This window comes from Strix aluco, chromosome Z, assembly GCF_031877795.1.
Source record: "Strix aluco isolate bStrAlu1 chromosome Z, bStrAlu1.hap1, whole genome shotgun sequence".
Lineage (NCBI taxonomy): Eukaryota > Metazoa > Chordata > Aves > Strigiformes > Strigidae > Strix > Strix aluco.
The window spans coordinates 9,179,383-9,204,025 of record NC_133971.1 but is presented as its reverse complement, the minus strand read 5'-3'; the positions used below and the strand labels follow the sequence as shown (position 1 = coordinate 9,204,025).

The following is a 24,643-nucleotide window of genomic DNA, read 5'->3' as shown; positions in this document are numbered from 1 at the left end:
ACAGGGAGCAAGACATCTGCCCTTCATTTCGCCACTTGAAATGCAGAGGGAAAACAGCTGTGCTAATCCAAGGGACCCAGAGTCAGCCTGGTCTCCCGTCGGTAGCACCACTATCGCTGGCAGGCAGCAGAAAGGGATGCGCCTTCCTCGCTATGCCGTCTTCACAAACACGTATCGTCTCTGAACGCAGAAATTTAAGGCAAAAATTCCATCGCTCCCATTTACCTGAACGCGTGTTTTCTGGCAGTCAGACGTTTTCTGGTTTACAGTGATAATACAACAGTTTTTTCTGCCTATCAGCAATACTACCAAAACTTTGGCAAAAGGTCCAAAATCAGATTTGTAAACATAATGCTTCCCTCTTCAATTGGCAATGCGTTGAAAAGACAAACACAGTAAGACACACAAAGATTTTGCTCAGTTTTGACCAAATAACCTGTGTTTTCACCTGATAAAGTAAGCAATGGCTTGCATCAAAATACACAAAAAAACTTCATGAAATGAAAGCTTGTGCTGTTTGGTGATCACATCATTTTATAGTTAAATACATCTCCTCTTTGTTGTCTTCTTGGCACCCAGGACAAAAATCTTTAAATACCTATTTCATGCAGGCAATAGCTTCTTTGCATATCTCTCTTCAAAAAATACTTTAAGTAGTATATAAATAGGTAACCTACATGTCTAATTCCATAATCTTGCCCCCAAACTATATATCTGTTTCATTTTGGTAAAGTATCAATTTCCCCAGTATTATTAAAGCTGACAAATGACCGAAATGGAAATGCTCTCACCTTCCAGAACACAAGTAGCAATTCTGTAGGAAAAAGCCTACAGCAACACTCGTCAGTTGTTTTAACCTGAGCGTTTGGCCTACTTAGAGCAGCAGCTTGGTTTTTTCCCCATCGCACACGCTCACACCCACACATTCTCGCACACACGCGGTACAAGCACACGCTTCCAGACACCGATAGGCCACGTAGTGCTTCCCAGGTGCTTCGGCAAAGCGGGAAGCAGTGCAGCTCATGATTTAACTACACTAAATATACACAACCAAACACCTTAAGGCAACCAGCCACTGCAACGGGGAGTTTAAATTGCAGGGGCGAGTTTCTTTTGTCACAAAATGCCCTGTATACCGCACATCTACGTGCCTCTTTAACCCTCCAAAACAATGTGATTTTTTTGTTTTCTGCTAATTTCTAAACCTTCTACCATTTAAGGCAAAGAGTTTGCATTAACAAGAAAGGTCAGAAAACAGCCTTACATCTATCCATCAGCATTTCAGTTTGCTACAACTTTTTCTTAATATGCGCACAACGTCATAGTAAAGGCACTGGCTCCCCAGTTATCTACTGCTAAAACTAATTCAATGGACAAACAAAAATCTTGAAGAAAAGAAGGGACCAGAAAAAGCAGCTTTAAATACACATGTAAGCAACATCAACAACAATAAAAGTAGTTAACTCTGCTAATACGGAAACTTCTGTAACAAAAAAGTTCAATGCTACCTTTTAGAATCTTAGAGAAACTAATCTTAAGTTTTAAATAAATAAGCTTCTGTCCATTCACGTGTCCTGGTCGAAGCAGGAGACTAGTGCTAGAACTCTTGTTGCTGTTTGTCAAATTCCCCTACTAGTTTCTTAATGTGGGACAGCTTGCTGTGGAGATACTGGCATCTACACTTCTTTTCAAAGTAGCTGGGGCTAGACTGTAAAGATAAGATAAAAAGAAAATCATGGCATGAAAACGTTTCTGCAGAGTTGAATATTTCATGTCCTTTGCTTAAAAATACCCTTGAGCCAGGCTCAGTGATTACTACCTCCCACAAATCTGGTGTTACACATACCTCTTTCAACTTTCGGTACTCTTCTAAGACTTCCTCACAAAGCATCTTCAAGGAAAAAACAAACAAACAAACAAACATGAAGACAACATGAAGAACATTTCACTACTACCAGAAAATGCAAAAATAACCTCCCATCCCCCCACATCACCCCAAATATGCAATTAAACATGTAAATAGGCAACAGAAGGGGCATGTGTTTGACGATTCCCTTTGACAAGTCGCTCACGCTGCTGTCTGTTCGCAGACAGCTCAGACAGGTGGAGTTTGAGGGCTGAACAACTTTTTGCAGGGTTTTTTCAAGCTTCAAAAATCCAGGCTAGCCCACACAGGGTCTGAGGATGTATGCCCATTCTAAAAGGTTTCCCTTTGTCTAGTTGAGCAGTACCAGGGATTTTAAAATACTCCTTCTGCTCACAAATACACTTGCAATCTGACCAAAAACTAAAAAAACGCCAGCCAAGAATCCTCAGCGTGCACACAGAATTAAAGAATTCTGGTACTGAACATGAGGAATTTGTATGTCCAAATCAGAGAAGTCTGCGTGGAAGGCCAGAGTATCAGTTTTTGAACACCCTTCTCTGCTAGAATCATAGCTAGCATCAGGAAGATGGGTAACCTGTGGCTGCAGGTTTAGTTAAGTGTATAAAACCATGGGAAACAGAGGGTCAGGAAAGCTTTGGCATTACAGCTGCTGGTTTCCACGTGCTTCCAATCTTCTCCCCGGTCTGTGTAACAGCACCGCAGCACCCCCACGCCTCGACAGCGAAGCATGAGCCAGTCTGGCAGTTCCAGCCCTGCGACCGGTTACTCAGTCTCAGATGTTCGTTTTAAAACCACGTCCATATAATTTAACAGATATATATACTGAAAGGTCTGCCTGTGCTGAAAATGTGGGCTTTTGGAAGGGATAAGAGGGAGATGAAACACAATCCTGACACTTTTATCCTTCTTTACCTTATATTCTTTGGAACCTGGAGAAAGCATGTGCCATTGTGCATCAAGACTCCTGAATTGCTGGCTGATACTCTCCATCTGAGCATACAAGTTCCTGTATTCATCATACTCTGCACAGAAGTCATTCTTGTAACGCTGGCGTTGCTCGTATGAGACTATGGCTGTGTATTTTCTGGTGCAAAAATAAGCACACATGCAGTTTCACACCAAGGACATAATGAATATCAAGCACAGACACCCAAGCTTTAAGTCAGTTAACTACGTGACTGACTGCTTCTACAAGTAAGCACACGTGCTCCAAGGGAAAGCGTTTAGGTAATGACAGAAATCTACCATATTTCTGTGAGAGCTGTTTGCTAATATTTTACTTCTTAGAGTGTCATTCACAAGGTGCACAAGGAAGGCGTAGCATACTTAGAAAACATAAGCAATCATTCAAATATAGAAGGATCAATAAATGCATCAGCTTCAGAGAGAGAAGAGAAACTGCTAGATTATAATCTCTTTCTATGAAGGGAGAAGTTAATTAGATTATATTTACTTTTGAAAATTCATTTCCATTACATTTTTGGAAGGGACTACATTTACAGTGTTGGATGCAGTCAGATAGGCACCAATGTAGCCAAAAACCTAACAGCCAAGCATAGTTAATGATAACATTTTATTATTTTAGGGAACACCAGTTCCATTGCTGTCCACTCAACTAAGGCACTTGCAATACAGCAACACAAACAAACTGCAGAGAGGTCTGAAACAAAAAGAAACCCCATCACATCACCTCCTAAGGAGGGAAAAACCCTTAAATGCTTAAAGCCACTGAAGCGGTTGAAACTTTCTTCATTCCCCTCTCCCTCAAATCACCAGGAGCAGATTTAACAAGGTCATTATGCAAATCCAAGATGAAGCGGGAATGCGAGTAATAGATAGGACTTCCCACCGCTGTCACACCAGTGCTTCTGGTCCTCCTAGCCTAAAGACCCTGTTCTCTTTGGGTGACACAGGCACCTCCACACGGGGACAAATCCTTCAAACCACCTTTAGATTAATTTTAACGAGCAGTAAAACTTTAACAACTTGAAAGTCTGCACCAATGCAGATGACAACTTTGCTCAGTGATGTATCCCAGGCCAGAGGCACCTGGTTAGAGTGCTGGATGGTTTTTAAAAGAAAACTACAGGTGCCCCCCAGCATTTTGGGAAGGACCTGTGAAGCTTGTGCACAGTTACATCCCACAGCAGGAGTTGAGCACAGGAGTAGAGCCCAGCAGAGCACTCGCAATGTAGGCATGTGCAGAGGCAAGAAATGGGGATAGAAGTGGGGAGAAAGGTGAATCTGTTTGGTTTGTCTAGCTCTTCCTTAAGCTTTGCCTAAAAAGCTTGAGTTCCTTTACTCTCAGCATCTTTCTTTAGACTAAGATGGAAAGTATCTTTATGCTAAAGCTGTGATTATACTCATGAATTATAGAGCACTTAGACAGGAAGAGAAATTGAAATAAACTACCAAAGTCCTTTAAACTGGATCAAACTGTAGGTGCTCCCAGGTTTCAATCTTTCTGTAGTGATCAGTCTGAAACAGCACACCCTAATTTTTTTCCAGGACACTGTGGCCAGTAGATTATCTGTGAGATTGCTCCAGATGTTGCTCCTTTCACAGGGAAGTCTTTGTTAAGGTTTTTAATCCCAGTCAGAACTAAACCAACTTCATGAAACCTTGCATGAAGGTTTCTTTGGGGTTTTTGGGTTTTGGTTGGTTGGTTGGTTGGTTGGTCTTTTGGTGGTGGTGGGTTTGTGTTGGCTTTTTTTTTAAACTTTTAACAGTGGCTATTGGCATCCAACTTTAATACTAGATTACATCAAATAACCTTTCTCCTCAGTATCCCTGCCCTCAGCTGACTGGGAAGCAGACAGCGGGGAGCTGGATCGCTTCATTGGCACCCAGCAGAGGCCGAGAATTAAACATCGGTTTGAGTTCTCAGCCTAACACGTGAAGCACTAAACTGCTTCCCTGCAGGGACAGACTTATTTCAGTCTTTCCGTGGAGCATCACTTAACAGAGTAAGTGAGACGCACAGCGCTGCCATGCCGTCTGCTTCAGCACAGGCAGAAGATGCTCCGAAGTTCAAGCGCTAGGCGGAGGCCTGACCTCCCTTGCTGATGTTACTCCTCTGACAGAAGCTGCTGAACTTGGCAATTCGCAGCGTTTTAACACACTTCTCCCTCTCTCCTGCACCGCAGACACGACCATGGGCTCAGCACCGCTGCTGCGGCTGACGCTGGGCAATTGCGCTGCTAGGAAGTGTCGGGCTCGTCCTGGCTTTACCTGTCGGGGTGCTCGTTCCAACTCTGAGCACCGAAGGCCCCTCAAAACCTTCTCAAACTCATCCTTCCAACCGAGGAAAGAGCTTTAGACTGCTCCCCACTGTGCCCATCCTCCCCCCAAAAAGCCCATTTTATTAGAAATTCAGGTGGCGCTGACCACGTTATTCCACAATTATTCCGCTGCGGCCTCCTTCAACTTTCGCATTTTTAAAAAAAGGCCACCAGTAAAACAGTGGGGGAAAAGCCCAGACACTGGGCATTTGCAGAAGCTATTTCCCTGTTTTGCAACGGTAAAGACAAATCCTCCTCCTAGGAAAGTTTTGATACTGTCAAAAACTATTTAGGCAACCAAATGATTCTGGTATTAGAGGTATTTCATTTTAAAGCAAGTTCTTTAACACTTGTCACGGATGAAAAGCTTCTTTATAGAGGAGGTAAATTTCAGCTTTTTGGAAATGTCAATCTGATGTTTGACAACTTGTTCAGGAGCCAAAAGTAAACTCACCAGGAAGCCCTTCTGTAGTTTTACAGACTGCAACATGGCAGTCACTGTAGGTATGTTACCTTTCACATGCAAGTTTAATGTCTTTTTATCTTGCTTTGTAGTCAAAATTAAGCAGGTAAAAGTTAAAATCTGAACTGAGGTTCTCCTGTTTTCTCTAGCTCTTTGGTCTGCATTTCTGCGGTGAAATTGGATATTTTGCTGCAGCTTCAAGTTAGCCAGTGACCATTTTACATCAAAGCTTTAGAAATAACTTTGACGGTTAACTCCCGTTAGCTCACATATAAGCTTTGTAACTCTGGACTTTAAAGTCTGCTACCTTCCCTCCCCACTTTCCACCTTAGAATGCACTAAGCAGTGAAAGTGCAGGAAAGGTGTTCAAATTTATGGATTCCAGCATTCAGCTTTCCTCCTGATTTGCCTTGCCTCTAAAAAGAAAACAGCGCAGGTTCATGTTCCTTTCTTATGGTGTTCTTGAAGAAGAAGGAAATTAAATGGTTTACGTCTTCTTCTAAAGGGTATTAAAAATACTTTTTATGGCTTCTTTTCGCACCGCAATAATTAAGGGACACCCTCAGAGTGTAAAACTTGCAGGTAGTTGAATGAGGCAGCTGGGTGACTTGAAGGAACTTGTCATTATTCTAAAACTACATTTTGGTCAATTCTCAATTTTGTAGCTAAACGAGAGTTTTTATAGGTGATTTTCCATCTGCTTCAATGAGTGGCAAGAAAGTTAATTGTTATTTTACTCACGTGAAGTAGTCTGGTGGTTGGCTTGCTGAAGGAGAACCTGTGGAGGCAGTGCAAGTTTCTTCAACTCCTACAGAAAAGCAGAATTTTGACACTTGCGGTAAACAGATTTTTAATATAGCCAAACAATACCAGCTTAATGGGCTTGAAAACATCCTTTAGAGTTTTATTCTCACAGTAAATTACTTGGAATAAGCTCTGTAAGTTAATAATAGGGCTCACATGACCTTCTCCATAGTAGGCAGTACCGGGCTTTAGAAAGAGGGCACGGCTACTTTATTCTACAGGTTCTGCGCTACCGCAGTATTAACCCAAGGTCAGCTTTTCTTATTTGAAGACACGATGTGGCGTCTGCACAGCCGTTCAAATTATGCAGCAACAGATGTGGCTGCACAAAAGACAACAGCTTGAGATGTATCTGTATCTATGTAGATATAGATGTATCTCAACGTCCAGGTTCCAGCAAGAAATAGAGCAGAAAGCTGAAGTTCTTTTCATGCCATGTTTTTATCCCTCCTTCCCTGCCAATTACAGATATCCAAGGTCAGATTTAATTTCAGCACTCTAAGCAGGAAAGTCAGGAGCATTGTATATAGCTTCCCGGCATTCAGGCTTCAATGACCTGCAACAAAGACTTGCTCCTCATTAACGTGGCAAAACTGGCTTTGAAAGTTATTTGCACTTGTAAATTGCTCTTTTGCTCTTTTAAACGGCATTATGAGAGCACGGTACACTTAATCTCTAGTCCCTCTTTTTAAAGGAATATTTCAGGAGCCTCCCGACTTTTTGATAAATAAGAAAAATAGCTGCCATAAGGAAAAGTTAGCTGGAACACGGAGGAACACTCAAGATCTTGGTAATCTCTCTCTGCTTTTCATCTGGGGTCTTGCAGTTAAAAAACACACAGTCCTATATATTCTTTGTTTGCTTCCACTGCCACTGCTTAAACACAGTATTTCTGCTAAAGCTCAACTGTTCTTGCAATCTCTAAGCTCTCCGAGCTTTAGGTCATGGGGAAAAAAGAACTATCATGTGATGTTCTACTCTATTCTTTTACTTTTAGTATTAAAATTATTACGCAGTACAGCAGTAGAAAAAGTGGTGTAAAAATGGGAGCAACATTTGAGAGAAATGCAAACAGCAATATTAATGGTCGCGGTATGTACAATACAACTTAGGTGAACAGTTTCACTGCGAGCGCTTCATTTCCAAAAATTCAGGTGTGTTTGTTGACATGGCTCAGTGTAAGCACCAACTTGAAATGCAGTGCAGATTTTTCCTTCCCTAGCTGTTCAGAATTTCGTTACTGGCATCTGCAGAAAGACCCTCACCTGTATATAAATTCATAAATATCTCAAAGCACAAATATTTGCAAAGAAATCCCAAGCCACGTGGGCACTGTGTAGTATGTCCAGGGTAAAAGTGAAAAGAGCATCTCAAAGCACCCTTGTCTACAAGCACAACAGCACTTCAGAGAGGCACCCTGCCTAGTCCAAACACGCCTCTGGGCTGTGATAGGAAAGGGCTAAACCTGACTTCTCATTTGCACGTCAAACCTCTGAAATTCGACAACACACAGACTTAACAAAGGAACTGAACTCTGCCCTACTCTCTGTGTGTGTGTGTCAAGAAATCAAGTATTCTCCGAGGGCTGCTGTTTATCTTTTCAATACCATTTTCAGTGCACACCGTTTGTACACCTTTGGAAGTAATAAATTCTGCAGATAGAGAGGAGCTCACAGCACAGTTCAGACCAAAACTCCAGCAAACCTCATGCCAGTTTATGCAGGTTTTAGGCTCTCCATGAAAAGGCAGAGGCTGATGAACCTTGCATTGTGATACGCGATGAAATACATTTAAGTCTGATCTATGTGTTTCAGTAAGCCAGCATGCCATAAACCAGTGACAGGTTTTATCTGCAGCTCGCGGACCTTAAAACTGGCTCATGGAAGAAGCAGAGTAAGTTCAGTGAACTGTCAGTTTACTGGAAATTAAGGAAAAACGAAACTCCATTCCTTGTGTTTTTCTAGTTCCTAGCTCTTCCTTTTAACCAGTTTCTGCCCTACAGCAATCCATTTCAGATTTCTTTCTAACGATTTTTGTACTACAGAGGGAGAATTCTTAAAAATGAACCAAATTCTAGATAAGCTTCCAGCAGAACAGCTTCTGCTTTTTGATGTTGTTCTGTTTGAACTAACATTTACAAGGTAATACAACAGCGGAAAACCAATATGGATTCTTCATGACCATAAAGTAGGGATAATGGCAAAGCCAAGTGAAAAAATAGACCATTTGTGTTTCCAGTCCCTCGTTTTACAGGTCTCTTTGCACCACGGTTACCCATACAGGAGTTAGGAAAAGCAGCCTATTAATACCTTCACCCGAATCCAAACAGGAGGATGTACTCAGCTCGGCAGTTTCTTCTTTTCTGAGGTTTTTCTCCTCCATGCTCACACTCACAGTGTGCTGCATCTTGCCTTCATGCTTCTCCTTACGCTTCTTGCCTGTGGACTTAGGAGGCTTCACCTGCACCCCGGCAGGCTCTGGGATCCCCAAAGAACTCCAAGAGGTGTATTTTTGTTGCTGGTCCTCACAGGCCTTAGTGCTATTAGGACTGAAGCTGTCCATGGGCAGGTTTTGTGTCCCCTGCCCCTCAGGGGTGCTGGGGGAGGTGGAGCTGGCAGGTTTTGGCAGGTTGGAAGCGTGAAGGCGCGCCCCAGGCAGCGGGTGAGGAGCGGGAATGGAGGTGGTCGTGGGGCGGGGAGGCGGCGGAGGGGCGGCAGCAGCTTTCTCCCTGAAGGCAGACAAGCGGTCTCTGAGCGGGGACGGGATTCCACTGCCCAGGCGAGAGATCCTCTTCTTTTTGTTCAGAGGACCGATGAAAGAGGAATCCAAGACCCTTTTCTGTGATAATAAAGAAAAAAGCCCGTAAAAACCAGCAGAACTAAGTTTTGCTCCCGTTCTGGAAAAGGAACAGTTCTGAACTGGCAATTGTTGAAAACACATCTTTCTTCTCCAAAACTAGCTGTCAAACGAGGAAGTACTGCAGCTAAATACATGGTTTCTTTCATCCTTGGTTTCTAATTTTATGATTAACAAGTCGTTCTTCAAACCTACAGCTAAAAGGCTTTGGGAGAAAGACACTCTCTTCAGCAGCTCTAGCAAAGGCTTCCCCAAAACGAGGAGGTCAGGTTGGTACCGTTTAGGCACCGATTTCCGTTCGGACACACCAGGTGAAGAGTCAGCTTTTGCTGGCACACAGCCACGCGATGTCCTAAAGCGGCCCCGAGAAGCACGCAGCGGCATGCTTCTCAGAGCGTGTGATGTGCAAAGCCGATAAGAACGGGTAAACCCCCCAGTTTTGCTGCAGTTGTTGTCCCAGCTGCTCTCCAGCTGGTTCACATCCTCTCCTCTAGCAAGCGCACGCTGCTCACGTCGATGTACAAGCGGCAGCTTGGGCCGGGAGCCCCAGGCACGGCTCTGTGCCACCCTGTTGGAATAAATCTGGGTTCTGTGGGTAGGGAGGCAGGTGGGAAGAGGTCCCTGGGACCTGCACCATTTCGTGCTCTGAAAGAAAGTTAGGGAAACACAGAGGTGTGCCCTCCCTCCTCTGTGTAAATGTAAATAGCTCAGTGGTGAAAGGCTTTCTGTGCTTCCCATCTTATCTTAAGTATTTTAATAAACATTCTGAAATACAGAACACTAAATGTAGCAGCCCTTAAAGCTACGTGACTAAGTTTTTTTGCAGTCCTTGACAGTGCAACCGCCTTTAAAAGGAAGAAACGTCCAATCAAAGAGAAATGCTTCAGGTTTTCATGTGTTTAAGACAATATTAGTGCTTCACATCACAACTTTTACATCAGTGTAAAGTGTGATAAATCTTAATACACTGTAAATAATGATAAAAAAAGTACAAAATACCTGAGCATTTGATGGGCCATCTTTACTGGGAGTTACAGGAGATCCCGAATGACTGGTGCTGGGGGCATCCTCAGATGAATTTAATTTTCTGTAAGCATGACCCAACATTTCAGGTTACAAGGCAAAAAATGTCTATGTCATAGCTCTTTCATTATAGGGAAGACAGACATTCATTTCCCAGAACAAGTTTTTTAAATGGCAATTTTCCTTCCCCTAGAGACTGAACTTACCTAGAAAGTATTAACTCCAATGACTGTTTATCGATTTCATTGTATCCAGGCCAATCTTTTTGAATGTCTTTAAACAGATGATCCTTCAGACTGTAAGAATTATCCTTTGTATTCAGGCTGGCTACCTATAGGCAGACATTTAAGAAAATAAATGTTCATGATACCTAAATGCACACTGCAGAAATAAGATTGGTACTGCAAAGTAAAATAAAAGTTGAAAACAGAATCACACACCAGTTTTCCGGGTTTTTTAGATGTGAAGATCCAAGTAGCTCTCATGTAACGAGCACCAATTTTTAAAAATGTGGTCAACTTGGGATGTAGAAATTTGAAGGTAAGAAAATCCCAAACTGCTGCAAACCTCTCTCTGCACCAGGGGTCTGTAATACAGCACTGGGAATCAAGGCAAACTATGCCAAAACTTTAAATATTCACTGCATGAAATATGCTGAGAGGCCTGTTTTGTGGGGGGTTTTGTTTGCCTTTTTTTGTTTGGGCCTTTTTGTTGTTTTGGTTTGGTTTTAAGAACTGAAGAACACTATCTCCACATACAAATTCAGATTTGTTCAACTTCAGGAGGACACCTGCTGTTCTTTGGTTGTACACAGCTATACGGCAATGGCAGAGCACAGACTGTGCTTGGAACAACGCCTGTTTTCCATCATCACATTAATGAACGCACTATGTCATCATTTGTCTTGAGAAACAGAACTGCTTTTCTTTCTCAAGTGCCTGAGCCACAAGAAACTGTATCTGTCTACTGAACAGTTGTACCTGATAACCTAACTAGCGCTAGACAAGTCCTTCTGGTACAAAGATGAATTCTTCATCTATCCCATTAGTTTTAAGCCATATCAAAGTTTTACCAATTGGGAAAAAAGTAACTGTACTCATGTCTAACGATAGTTTAGTGCTGAAATGTTTAAGGGGAGGTGTGCAGGCCAGATGTGCGCTTCCTTCTGCAGACGCAGGGTTCAGTATTGTCACGAGAGGCTTGTGTGCATGCCTCGCTCTATACCTTTGAAAATAAAATGGGCTTATAGCTTCCTTAAGAAAAATGCAAAGTATACTCAAAAGGTTAAAATGAGCTAAAAAGCCCTTGAGATCATTGACACCCAAAGTGCTGGTTTAGACTTCATCACCTGACACCTGTTCAGAGTTTCAGGGAAAACCCCCAAAACTATCTCTCTTTGCCTGACACAAAATGTGGAATAACTACTCATCAACACACCACCACCACTTTTCAGCTCAGCCTATTTTTTTTTTCCTCTAAAACATGGCAAATACTGCAAATTCATGCCTGTGTCCACGTCTGTCTGTCCCCATCTAAAAAAATAATTAAAAGTAACAAAGATACCCTTAAACAGTAATTCACTTGTTAAAAACAACTAAAGCTGTATTCTAAGAGAAGCAAATCTGTGCATATCAGATCTTAGCAAGTTCAGGCTGCTGATTTTAGATATGTACAAAAAAAAAAAACTCATTACAGAGCTAAGAAAAACATGAGCAAGGCTTTTCAGGGTGTAGCGTTGCTAACACGACCACTTCTGATGCAAACCAGTACCTTGAGGTACTGGTTCCTTGAGGTTCACACCACATACAGGAAACAGACTCCAGGAAAGTCTCCTTAAACATTGCCAAGCATAATGGGACAAGAGGAAGTTTTTGCACCTTTCACGCTCTAGGGAGCTGAGCTTTTAGAATTTTATAACCAACTTAAAATATAGATTGACTACTTCAATTTGTATGTAAGAACATGGCTGTCATTAAATTGTGTCTGTCTTCGGGGTGGAAAAAAAACAACTACCATCGCACTGGGGAAACAAAACAATAACACTTAACATATTCAAGGAATGAGGTTTTAGAATTCAGTGTAGGATCAACCAAAGCTGTATAAATGTTGAATTTTGCTCACTTTAAGAGGTTCCCAAACACTTTTTTCCTAGACAAGTAGGAAATATTCCTACTTCACCCATTAATACGTGCCTAATTCAGCCACAGTCGGTGGGTACAGGGAGTATTTGAAAAGTAAGGGAGGAGCCACTGCATCTTACGGTACTTTAAGAAGCCTTTTCTGAACTGTTTTTGTAGCAAATTAATAAGTGACGCTCTTGAACACGCAGCTTAAAAGTTTCACCTCTACAACATTATAGACTTACCAATAATTTTGAGGGATGTGATAAAGAAATACAGGTGGAACTTAAAGGAGCACTGGAAAAGCTACTGAATAAAAAAAAGTTTCAAGGAAGGTAAAGACACAGTCCACATGATAGCAAAGAAATAATATGCTCAAAATCGGACCACCACCTTTAGCATTTACGATTTCGCTGGAACACCCTTCCCTTGGTTGCAATTCCGACAGATCCCAAGGGAAGTCAAGTACCACTTACAGGCCACCAGCCACGTTCAAACGAAGTACTAACCCATGCGATTGCAGTTACCAAATTTCTCTCCACATAAACTCGTCACAAAAACCATGAAGTACTATGACAAACTATTTCACACAATTGAGAGAACGCACAGTCAACTTCTCTCAACTAAGCAGTCCAAGTAAAAGAGAGAGGGAAAAAATAAGACATTAGGAGAAACAAAGCTAGAAATAGTTAATACTGCCTGGCATTCTAGCAAAACAAAACCACTCGCCAAGAATTTTTTCATCTGTCTTTCCTTTCCTCACACTGACTTGCAGTTTGGGGCATCTGCATGAAGTTTATTGAAAAACTTCAACAAGAAGCATTAAGTTGTTTACTATTTTCTGATTTAAACACTGAAGTGACACAGCTCAAAATTATTTTGAAAAGAATAGCAGGAAGGAAAAATTTCTGGCACAAACTCTATGATCTCACCTGATGAAGGATCATTCCAAGGCAATTCTTGTCCTTTTGGTAGACACCATCTTTCCGCAAGCGAGTGAGTAACTCTGGTTTCTTGTAATTCTTCAGTGCCAACAAATGAATCACCCTATCCCTGTACGGCCGCCGACAAACCACATTCTGTGTGCAAGTCCTCCCTATTATGTTTGCAGGGTTCATGGGCGTTGATCTCTTCCTCACAGGCACAGGATCTGGAATTTTTTGTGGTGCTTTTCTGACCTGTGCTTTTCTTCCTGAAATAAGGGTAAAAAGAAAAAAAAAAAAAAAAAAGAGAATGATGTGGGAGATTGGCAGAAGACAAGGAAGTTGTTTTAAAGACTTTACCAAGCCAGATAAACTCTAAAAATGACTTAAGTTAGCATTTCAAGATCTATAAGAATACAGGTAGCAAAGCTGCATCGAGCTGGGCATTAACAAAGAAATATTCAGTATTAAAACAACTGGGGAGTGATGCCGGTAGGAAGGCTTTACTGATTATTTATATACATGGTGCTTTTATTATTTTTCCAGTTTATAAGCTCAAGCACCGAATACTCAAAATCGGGCATTTTTTTCAGGAGAGTACTCCCAAGTGTGATGCAAAGGTCTTCCATATAACTAAAGGATCCCCCGTAAATGCCTAGGGAGAACAAGTCTACACAATTAATCACATCACTGCTTAAAGAAACTACCAACACTTGGTGTTGATCACTTTTGAGCTACCATAACTTACACCACGTTTTAAGCTGAAACGTTCCCCTCTTGTTAAATAACCCCAGGTTTGTCAGCAACAGTACACCCAAAATTTAACAGTTCTTGGGATCAAGGCCGGAGAAGTTTTAAAACATGGCCTGCACAGCATTTTGGATCAAACTCTATAAAAAGATGTGTTTCTCAACTGGAGGAACAATGCAAGTGTGCGCAAGCAACGCATCCAGAATTTAAAACCAACACTACCCGAGCTGAATCTCAGCTTTCCAGAAAAAGACCTGAGCTCCTTGCTCTGCTATCAGGCAGGAAAAAAAAAAAAAAAAAAAAAAGTATCAGAATGTTACAGAAAATCATTGTAGTAAAACCTGTTTGCAATCCAACAGAGGATGTGACACAAAGCAGCTATTTTTTTGAAACCAACAGCTCACGTTTGGTACATGAGGGACACTTAATGAGTATTGGTGAGAAAATCTGGAGCTTGCTCTCTCCATCAGACACACAGAGACTGAGCTGTGCTTAGGTACTGCTTGTCCTCAGGAGTAGCAGGAATTTGTTTCCGTTTTGCAGTGGAGGCCAAACCTTTATAACCTTGGCACCCTGCATGTTCCCTGGACTTTGCCCTTCTGGTTTTCAAGAAGAAACCTAATCATGCAAATGCACACAGTTCCATTTTTTGAACAGTGTGAACTTAGCAGTTTTAAATTGAATTCATTACAAACATCAGGACAAGTTAATTTCTGTGTAGATACACACACACACACCCCCGGCACAGCTGATGGTGTAACCAGCATTCAAACAAAACACCTCCTAAAGTCATGTCTCTGAATCCCTTAAAAAGAATAACGGAGAACATAACCAAGCATTAACATGATTAACAACCGCAGTTCCTGATTTGTACTGCATGAAGCACGCTGCAGAGTCACCCCCGTGACCTACCAGCAACAAGACCTGTCCTACCTGAGCCTCCTCAACGCCAGTCTGAAACAAAAGTGCCCCCAAATATCCTAACTGTCCTACTGTCAATCTTCAGACCCCATTTATTTAATGTTAAATATTCGCTTAAGATCTATTTAAACCACCAACAGGAATCATGCAGATCATTCACATGTAAAATAGAACTTCCCCAAGGAGAAGTTTTGAAATCCATGAAAGTGGCTCCTCTCACGCTGCCGTTAAAGAGCAGTTTAGACAATACAGGGGAAGCAGTCCCCACTCCATGTCTCTGTATCAACCCGTGCTGAGCTGCCTTAGTGTCAAGACCACACACACTTAGTGTTGTATCTCCAAAAAGCTGTGACAAAGCTGGCTTCAAACGCCCTGCTGAGGCAGAGCAAGCGTTGTACCATCGCTGTCAGGGATGTCCGTGCTGGCGGACGACTGCGGCCGCAGCCAAGTGAGAGCCTGTTTTACGTAATGAAGATGGATGTACCTGGTTCAGCTCGCTGCTGCGGGCAGGACCGCCGCTGCCCGTACCACTGAGTGCCTAGAAAGGGGATGCTCACCTTGCACCTCTCTGCAGCCAGCTCCAGGCTCCTCAGGAAAACGGTACTCAGAGCAGTTTAATAACAAACAATACCACCTAAATGCTTTCTGTTTTGTGGAAAATGATGAAATCCATGTTCCCATGCCAGCATTGCCTTACTTTAACTTTTTTTTTTTTTTTTTTGAAAACCAACCATGGTCTTGTGGTAGCAGTTGCTTACTGATGGCCAAGACATAAATAAAATTTAATCAGCATTAGCAAGTGTGGAAAGCAAAGTTTTTCCTATAAAGCCTATGAACTTGTATATGAGACTTCCTCAGTGTGAATTTTTTTAGATTACAAATTCAGGCTAATGACTTAGCACAGTATTTAGGTCCTCAAAAGTGCTGTCACAAAAACAAAACGTTACGTACTGAACCAGAGAATTTCAGGGCATGGGGTGGTAAAATCCCTCACCTCAGTGGTCAAAATTTCAACCAGTCAAGCGATATGGGAACGAGGAACGACTGGCAGGCTTTCTCGGGGGAAAAAAAGGGCCAATGTCTGAAAGCAGCACGGGCAGACTGTAACATGAGAGCAAGCTACCTACATCAGAGATCTCTGAACACACCGACTTTCCCAAGAATCCTGAAAAAATGAATTACTGAGTTTAAAAACATACAGGCATCTAGTAAAAAATGAAACACCGCCATACCTAAAAATGGCCCATCAGGTTTAATAACCTTTGCACTTCCATTGTGCAACTCCTCTTCTGGCTGGGCCATGCACGCTTTGGTCGTCGGATAGGAATCACTTGTGGTACACACTGTAATTTTGTTCTGTATAAGTCCCAGGCAACTGAGTTGAGAGGCTCCAGAACTATAAAAACATTGGAAAAGGTTGAGCCCAAGCGCTAGTTCACGTTTAGAAGCATGGTTGTATCAGGAACTTTTAAACCTGTCTTAACAGGTGAAGAAAAATCTTTTTTCCAGTCCTGACAGCTAGCTAGGGCGTAAATCTATTCCAAATTGTCTCTGCATGTCCAAATGGTATCAGTTTTACCTGTCCGTGTAGTGTGCTTGAGAGGCAGGCTGCCCGCAGCGTTGGTGGCTCATTGTTGTAATGACTGTTGCCAGGACAACTCGGGCAGTTACACCGGCCCTGTGACGTCAGGTAGGCCCCGCCCCAGGGGCCTTCCACCAGCCGCCCGGCTCTCAGGTGGGCACATCTCTCCTCCCCTCCACCTGAGATCGTTTACACTGGCCTAACTGTCACTGCTCTTAACGAGTACACTGTGTGGCACCCGCCATTGCAATGGCTCTGAACAGAGAGAGGATACTGGCTTTAGCTCACCCAAAAACACTTTAGCCACCCTCAAACTCCCCATCAAGCCTCCAAGAAGGGTCAAGAATCTCGTGTCTCAATTTACCACGTCATTTCTGAAAGTCGAAGCTGGACCAAGGCCCTGACCAACATTTCAAGATGATCCAGCTACAGTTCTGTCCATAGCCTAGAGCTAGGTATTGATCCCTTGTTCCGAAATCCCTGCATTTGCAACAGAAATAAAGGTCCTTCTTGCCATCTAAAGCACAGCTTTTATCCGTTGCCTCTTTCCTTTCACCACAGGAACAGTCGAGCACTGACTGAGATGATGTGTAATCCCTCCCCTCAGGCTGGGCATTTTCAAAATCCAAGACAGTTTTGAAGCCAGACCTGACTGGAGCACAAAATTAGACTAGACACCCTGCAGAGGTCCTTTCTGGTTTTATTTTCTTTTAAATGACTCTGTGTGTAACACCACACAAGTCTTGCATTAACTTTGCAGGCACTTTGCACAAACTGAGAGCTGGCTACAAAGGACCTCACGAACGCTAGTCTGATTAGATTTTGAAGAAGATTCTTAAACCCACATTAAAACTACCTAGACATGCTATCTGGAATTATTCAGAGCTAAAGCAGCTTAAATTTAATCTTACTTAAAAAACACAGTTTAATTTAACTGAAGGTGCTCCTTCCTAAAGGAGAGAGTGTCATCAGAGATGCTGGGGAGGAGCAAGCCAGGAGCGGAGGCAGGACCTCTCAGCCCTGGCATGCACTCCTGCCGCTTGCTTTCTGCCAGCTGTGGCAGCTGTCTGGCCCCTTTCAGATACAGTTTAACCAAAAAAAAAAAACCACAAAAAAACCAAAAGCCCACACTGCCCCAGGCTTGCCCAGGTCTGCCACTAAACCATCCGGCTTTTTGCCAATCCCATCAGTTAAATGAGTTCACTGAAAGGTTGTATTGTAGTAGAAGAGACCTAGCGCAAGGGGACAAAGAGGAGGACGGGGATGGTGAGAGATCTCCTGTTAGGCAAAGAGCTATTAAATCAGCTCATTCGCTTATTGCTCCCAAAACCCACTATCTAGAGAAATCTCTGTTCTGAAATTGAGGGCAGAAGCTCGCCTGTGACTGAGAACCTGAACAGCGTCCACGTGCCTGTTTGCTATCAGCTTCCCAGATCAGTGCATAAACTCTGCCTGTGATAGCCCAGTTAATCAAATGGGAGAAATAGTTATTCAACACCACTGGACCACATTGATACGACGCTGAACGTAATCTTCCAGAAGCTGAAGCAAACTTAATGCAAAAGCAGGGCATTTTCTTGCCTTTTCGGGAGATGTTAACACTGTTCACTTTGACTCAGAGAACCAGGACAAGGTGCTGCTGTATTACATTTGGGTTCTGAAACACCATGGTCACGCAGTTATGGATAAGGTCACCGATTTATGTTCTCTTCTAATATCTTGGCAGTGTTATTTCTAGCTGTTCTCTACTTGCCTTACCTGAGCCCATCAGCTAAAGGACTCTGCTATTCTGCCATGTGGGAGTGGGGTACAGCCTTCAGCGTCTAGGAACTAGTGAGGTGATAGCAGAGGGTGTTGAGGCCTTTGTTGCTTTTCCACTGTGTAAGCACTATGCTGCGTATTTGTTGCAGCCATGTGCAAATCACCACTGGCCTTTCCTCTTCACTTGTTTTTGCCCATATCACGATCTTCTCTGACCTTAGAAGAGGAGCCTCCTTTGATTCCACCAGCAGCCGTCAGACACAGCGACAGTATCTTGGGGATGTTCACTGCTCTGGCAGTGCAGACAGCACCTTAGATGCTTGATAGCTGAGCGCAAGCAAAGGGTCTGCGTAGCAAGGTCTGTGTGTGCTGGCGTTTGGAGAAGCAGCTGGCGTATGGATCGCAGGTTTCCTCAATTTCTTGGCGTTTCACTCGAAGGGGAAAGCGAAGGTGGTGAGTTTGAGAGTCCCTCTGAAGTGTCGGCATCTCCTATAGACAGCCGAGATATTTTGGTTCTGTAAAGATTTGATTTGAACGCTGGTTTCTCCAGAGGTATTACACACATAAAATTCTCTGCCACTGCAGTTTACCATTAAGGTGATTCCTTTCGGGGAAGAAAGTTGAGTGGAAAGTGCACTTGTTCTAGAGAAACAATCTTGAATTAGAAGAACAGTGATCTCTGCTAGCTAACAGCTGAAGAAGGAAAACACCTTTTGTGGTAGGTGTTGGTTCAGAAAGTCTCTTGGGTCAGAAAGAGCTGCCAGGAGGGTATTGCCCAAAGTCAGTGGGATATGCCTCCTGAAGTAGTTATTCTTTTGTCTTTACAATACTACCTTCGTTTTATAGGTAATATTTATTTTACAGGAAGTGCTGAAGAGGTGTAACTTGTTAATGTTTAAAAAGGGTTTTCTCTGACCTGAATGGAAGTTTCTACAGATGAATGTGTTGTATCTTTGTTTATGAATAGCTGTAAATAGAGAGCAGAAACACTTATTTTTCTCTTGATAGAGGAAGAGAATTAACCTGTTTAATCTTTGCATTGTTCTTTAGTTATATTTTGGGTGGGGGTGGGGACCCAAGCCCTTGGACAGCTGATGTTGTGTAGCACTGGTATTTGTTCTAGATGCATTATGGCTCGAACATGGCTCTGAGACTGGTTGTGGGCATTAAAGCCTGATCCTAATACCCCCGATGCACTATCTCTTATCATGCTGAGGAGTCTTTGTCATTCATTCATTCATTCATTCATTCATTCATTTCATGCAAAGATCGCATCTAGTTCTGATTGCTTGCAGGGAAGCTCTAAAGAGAGGAATGGATACCGATAATTGCTGAAACACCTCAGGTCTGTGTGAGAACTGGGAGAAATGCTCATATCCATCAGCTTTGTAGTAAGCCCTTGCTGAAGTATTTTCTCGCCTTTTTACATGATAGCATGATGTTCAACTTCATGCGGAAACTTAACATCTGTCAAAAAATAGTCACTTTGAATTGTAAACTTGAGCCCACAGCAGGGAACTCTCAGCTGGCCAGCTTCATCGAGCTGGTCTCCGGTGCCTGAGGAGGCAGAGGCTCACCCCTTCAGCTGGCAAGGCTCTGGGGAGGTTGTGTCGGTGTGCTTGTTTTTAACCCGTTCTTGACAGGGCCCATTGTTTGAAGGGAAACAAAAGATAACATTAATAATAAATAATTCTGTTAGAATGTAAAACACAAGTAAGTTATGTTGATCCTTTTAATAATTGCTCCGTTGCTGGCAGTGTGGCTAGGCAGTGCATCCAGACATGGATAACCACTGTTGTCTGGGTGGAGATGTGCTCTTGCGGAGACCTGCTGTCTCCTGGAGCTGACCAAGGACAATGCTGTTTGTTCTGCTGCTGTTTGTTCTCAGTCACTGTTTTCCCACAGTCTGTGTGTTCCCATAGTCCTTACACTGAAATGAGGAAGGAGAAATTGAAAAAATGTTCAGTTACAACTGTTGGGGGGAAGTGGAGGGAAGAATGGTGGTCTTCGTGTGCCTGTAAATTTACCCATAAGTGCGTAAGTGCCCATAAGTTGCCCATAAGTCCCCATAAGTGCAAGTATGCTTTTTGTTAAACTACTGCTTCCTTCCCTTGAGGGACGACCAGCAGGTTCTTAATGTTTCTGGGGACTGTTGCGTAATGTATAGGGATAACGACACTGAATACGCTCTACAGTCTGGACAAATACAATTTGTTGCAGTGATCCTAGAAAGCAATCGGTACTGTTAAGCAGAACTTTTTGTTCATGAATCATCTTCTTAACGCTTGACTTAGGTTTTGGTGATTGGTATACTGTATCTGTGTCACTTGAGCGTGATGCTGCTGAAATGCAGATTCTTGTCTAAACTTTAGGCTCCAGAGGCTTATGCAGGGCTTTCTAGTGGGCATGAGATCTTTCTGCATGTGCCATGCTGTATGAAGTGGGCTCTGCTGTGACGCTCTACGTTCTCTCACCTGACTTCTTTTGCACGTGGTCCTCCTGGCTGTGCCGTGTATTTCGAGGTCGCCTGCCTGAGCAGCACAGTAAGAGAAGAGCTCAGCTCTGAAGCGCAGGGCTGCGATCTTCTAGCAGCAAAACTGCGCTGATCTTGCTGCTGTGAGAATTGTCCTCGATGTGGCGTCCGCATGTGTGTAACAGTATCTCTGAATTGTCTGCTTTTGCTTTAGGGTTTCTTTCGATGCCCACAATTTCTTGAGGCAAAAGCCAGGAAGTAAAATTAATTTTTTGAGGCATAAATAATGTGATTAGGCGTTTAGATGTTTCTGTGGTATGTGATCTGCACCCCGTGTTGGTCATGGCCGCAGGAAGAACCTACTGGCCAAATGCTTGGTTCATAACTGTGCTGTGCAAATCTTGTTATCATGTCGTGGTCTGAGGTGGAATGTAGCTGCTGACTGAAGGTCTCTCGGACAGGCTGGGTCTAAAGTGAGAGCGTAGGCACAGATCTGGAACTGTTACTCTGCAGCTCAGCGACTTGTTGTTTATTTGTAGTCATGTAGAAGTCTTTTGTATTATTCACTAAGCAAGAGACTAACGTGTAGACTGCCCCACCTCTTTCCTGGGACTGTAACTTTATAGATGGATTCTTTTTTTAAAATTATATGAGAATTCATTCCATTTCTCCTTTTATGTACCCCATCAATGAAGCACACAGGAAGATAAAAGTATTAATTGCCTTCAACAACTTAGATGGAGAATAAATAGGTTTTCATATTGCTAGTTTCATACTGTACATACTGTACTGTAATGATCAGCCCTCGAGTGCCCCCCAGTGTGAAGTGTGGAACTTGAAAAAGATTAGAAAAGAAATCTCGGTGCTGTTCAGCCTCTACGTCCAGCTGTGCAGCTTTCCCAAAAGCATACAGTAGACTTTCAGCCTAGTGAGTATTTCTTGACTGAGAGCAGATAAAAGCCTCCAGTCTCCTGGGAGAGGACAGAGCATAGAAAATGCTGGCTGCAGAGTCACTGGTGGATTCCCTTTAATGCTGGCCTGACACCTGTGAGAATCTTTAAAGTAGCGATAGGGAGAATCTAATTCCAGTGAAGCAGTGTTCGTTCTTGGTAAAGGGATTTCCTGCAACCAGTTCACTGCAACTGTAGAAACCCCTACCTTTTCTAATCTTTGATGGAAAGGGAGAACAGACTTTTCTGAGTTCATGGTAAATCCCAGAGCTGATAGTGAATGCTGAACACATTGAACGCAGGAGGAGAGAGACTCTTTGGAACTTGTTTCCAGGAAAGCATTCTCTAAAGCAGAGTAACATCCTCACTAAGCCACTTAATAGCGAAAGCGGTGCTCAGAGGAGTGTGGCGGTGAATGTCCTTGGGGGTGGGAGGAAAAAGGCTGAAGCAATGTAAGTTAAGTTCCTGAATCTTTTGTAAAGTGATTATTGTCTCTGATCACAGCCCTCTCTTAGGAAATTGGAAACAAAATCAAGTGTACTTCTTTTGCACTGCCAAAAGAAGAAAACAAAACTTTTGGTAATACTAAACAGGAGTGGAAACGGTACAGAACGACTGTTCTGTAGGCAGCTAAAACTGTGGATAATACGACAAAGATGAAAGGCTACTTTAGAACTAGAGCTTTACTGTAAAAGACAAGTGTTGGGTGAAAGTCACTAGGAAAGCGAGCACGCTACTTAAATTTGAACAGGATTTGATACGGAGCCCGGTTCAGACTGAAGTGGTACACGTTGACCCTGAACTAGTTCTTCAAGCTCTGCTGGAAAACTTGTTGCTCTTCTTTTTGCTTTTCCTTCCCATTTGGCAACAGCTAAGATGGAGCAACAGGAAAGATTTCTTTGAAGGTGCTTTTGTTTTTTGATGTAAGGAGATCTTTGTTTATTTTGGAACGCTCCCTCCGTGGAGGGGTAACATGCAATGTGCTTCAAACTGTTTGTGAAGGAATTTAGGGAGTAAAACACATTTTAACAATATCCATGTGGGCTAAGTCACATCACACTAAAATAAATAATGGGTGATAAAGCACAAGGTGTTCAGTGTGACCATTCACAAATAGCCTATTCAATGTCGTGCTTTACAAAACACTGAGTTTCCCATTCTTCCTGTTGCTAATTTTATAGATCTTGTCACTATGAGCTAGATTCTCAGCTGGTGAAAACCTGCGTATGTAATCAAACTCGCACAGTTTAATTGTAGCCACCTCAAGTACCTCTATAGCGCTGTGAAGACAGTAACTTTTTAAGTAGCAAGGCGTCTGCCAGTAGTGAATGCCACTAATGCAATGCATGAAAACTTAGTTTGCAAGCAGTATTGCTCGAGAAGGATGATTCCTCCCTCCCTGCTTCATGCAAAAGGGAAGGATGTGAGGTGAATATAGTCTCCTAAAATTTCTCAAGGAGCTGCATGGGTAGTTAGACACACAATGACTCTTTTATTTAAGACAACTTGGCTTTAATAGGAGGTATTAAGGCCTTCGGTTAAGGCCTTTACAGTAGCTTGTCCGGTCTGATGGTGGTCTGCGGCGCGGGACCTCTGAAGTAGCGCTAACCTCCAGCGGCAACACGTACACGGCCTCTAAACCAGAAGATGCGCGCGATGGCAAAAGGGGACAGGGGGGAAATCAGTTAGCTGCACCGGGTCTCAGTTCTACAGTGACAGCACTGCGGGTGATCGCCAGCCGTCGAGACGGTTGTAGCAGCGCGGCTTGTCCCGTCCTGGCGGTTAACGTCAGACCCGGGCACACAGTTTAGGTAAAAAGCCAACAACTGCCAAACTGGGTCCCAACATCAGGATCTTCCCACCGTTTTAATCTGAGCAGCAGCTCTGTCTCTAGGTTGAAAGCTGGGCCCCCAGCGCGCGGGCAGCAGAACTGCAGTGAAATTAACAGCCCCTGCGTGCGCAGGCTGGGGACCGAATGCAGTTGTTACACCCAGATGAACTCGGTTCTTAACAGGGAGCAAGACATCTGCCCTTCATTTCGCCACTTGAAATGCAGAGGGAAAACAGCTGTGCTAATCCAAGGGACCCAGAGTCAGCCTGGTCTCCCGTCGGTAGCACCACTATCGCTGGCAGGCAGCAGAAAGGGATGCGCCTTCCTCGCTATGCCGTCTTCACAAACACGTATCGTCTCTGAACGCAGAAATTTAAGGCAAAAATTCCATCGCTCCCATTTACCTGAACGCGTGTTTTCTGGCAGTCAGACGTTTTCTGGTTTACAGTGATAATACAACAGTTTTTTCTGTCTATCAGCAATACTACCAAAACTTTGGCAAAAGGTCCAAAATCAGATTTGTAAACATAATGCTTCCCTCTTCAATTGGCAATGCGTTGAAAAGACAAACACAGTAAGACACACAAAGATTTTGCTCAGTTTTGACCAAATAACCTGTGTTTTCACCTGATAAAGTAAGCAATGGCTTGCATCAAAATAAACAAAAAAACTTCATGAAATGAAAGCTTGTGCTGTTTGGTGATCACATCATTTTACAGTTAAATACATCTCCTCTTTGTTGTCTTCTTGGCACCCAGGACAAAAATCTTTAAATACCTATTTCATGCAGGCAATAGCTTCTTTGCATATCTCTCTTCAAAAAATACTTTAAGTAGTATATAAATAGGTAACCTACACGTCTAATTCCATAATCTTGCCCCCAAACTATATATCTGTTTCATTTTGGTAAAGTATCAATTTCCCCAGTATTATTAAAGCTGACAAATGACCGAAATGGAAATGCTCTCACCTTCCAGAACACAAGTAGCAATTCTGTAGGAAAAAGCCTACAGCAAC

General features: G+C 42.9%; 1 protein-coding gene across 1 annotated transcript; it reads right to left on the bottom strand.

Annotated features, from left to right (window-relative positions):
* Positions 1 to 1,597: 1,597 nt before the first annotated feature.
* Positions 1,598 to 16,661, bottom strand: LOC141918741 (RNA polymerase II elongation factor ELL2-like). Its single transcript, XM_074813608.1, has 10 exons — positions 16,609 to 16,661; positions 16,262 to 16,425; positions 13,368 to 13,627; positions 10,522 to 10,646; positions 10,292 to 10,379; positions 8,746 to 9,274; positions 6,374 to 6,440; positions 2,801 to 2,972; positions 1,847 to 1,891; positions 1,598 to 1,708 (listed from the first exon to the last, which is right to left on the bottom strand). Exons 1-10 carry the CDS (start codon positions 16,659 to 16,661, stop codon positions 1,598 to 1,600), a joined length of 1,614 nt encoding a protein of 537 aa, XP_074669709.1.
* Positions 16,662 to 24,643: the final 7,982 nt, after the last annotated feature.

Excerpts from the sequence above, each read along its gene's own strand:
- LOC141918741 (XM_074813608.1), bottom strand. The coding sequence starts at position 16,661 with ATGAGCCACCAACGCTGCGGGCAGCCTGCCTCTCAAGCACACTACACG. Across the intron at positions 16,426-16,608 it reads CAAGCACACTACACGGACAG|TTCTGGAGCCTCTCAACTCA; the intron begins GTAAAACTGATA and ends ATGTTTTTATAG. Across the intron at positions 9,275-10,291 it reads ATGGCCCATCAAATGCTCAG|AAAAGGGTCTTGGATTCCTC; the intron begins GTATTTTGTACT and ends TTATTATCACAG.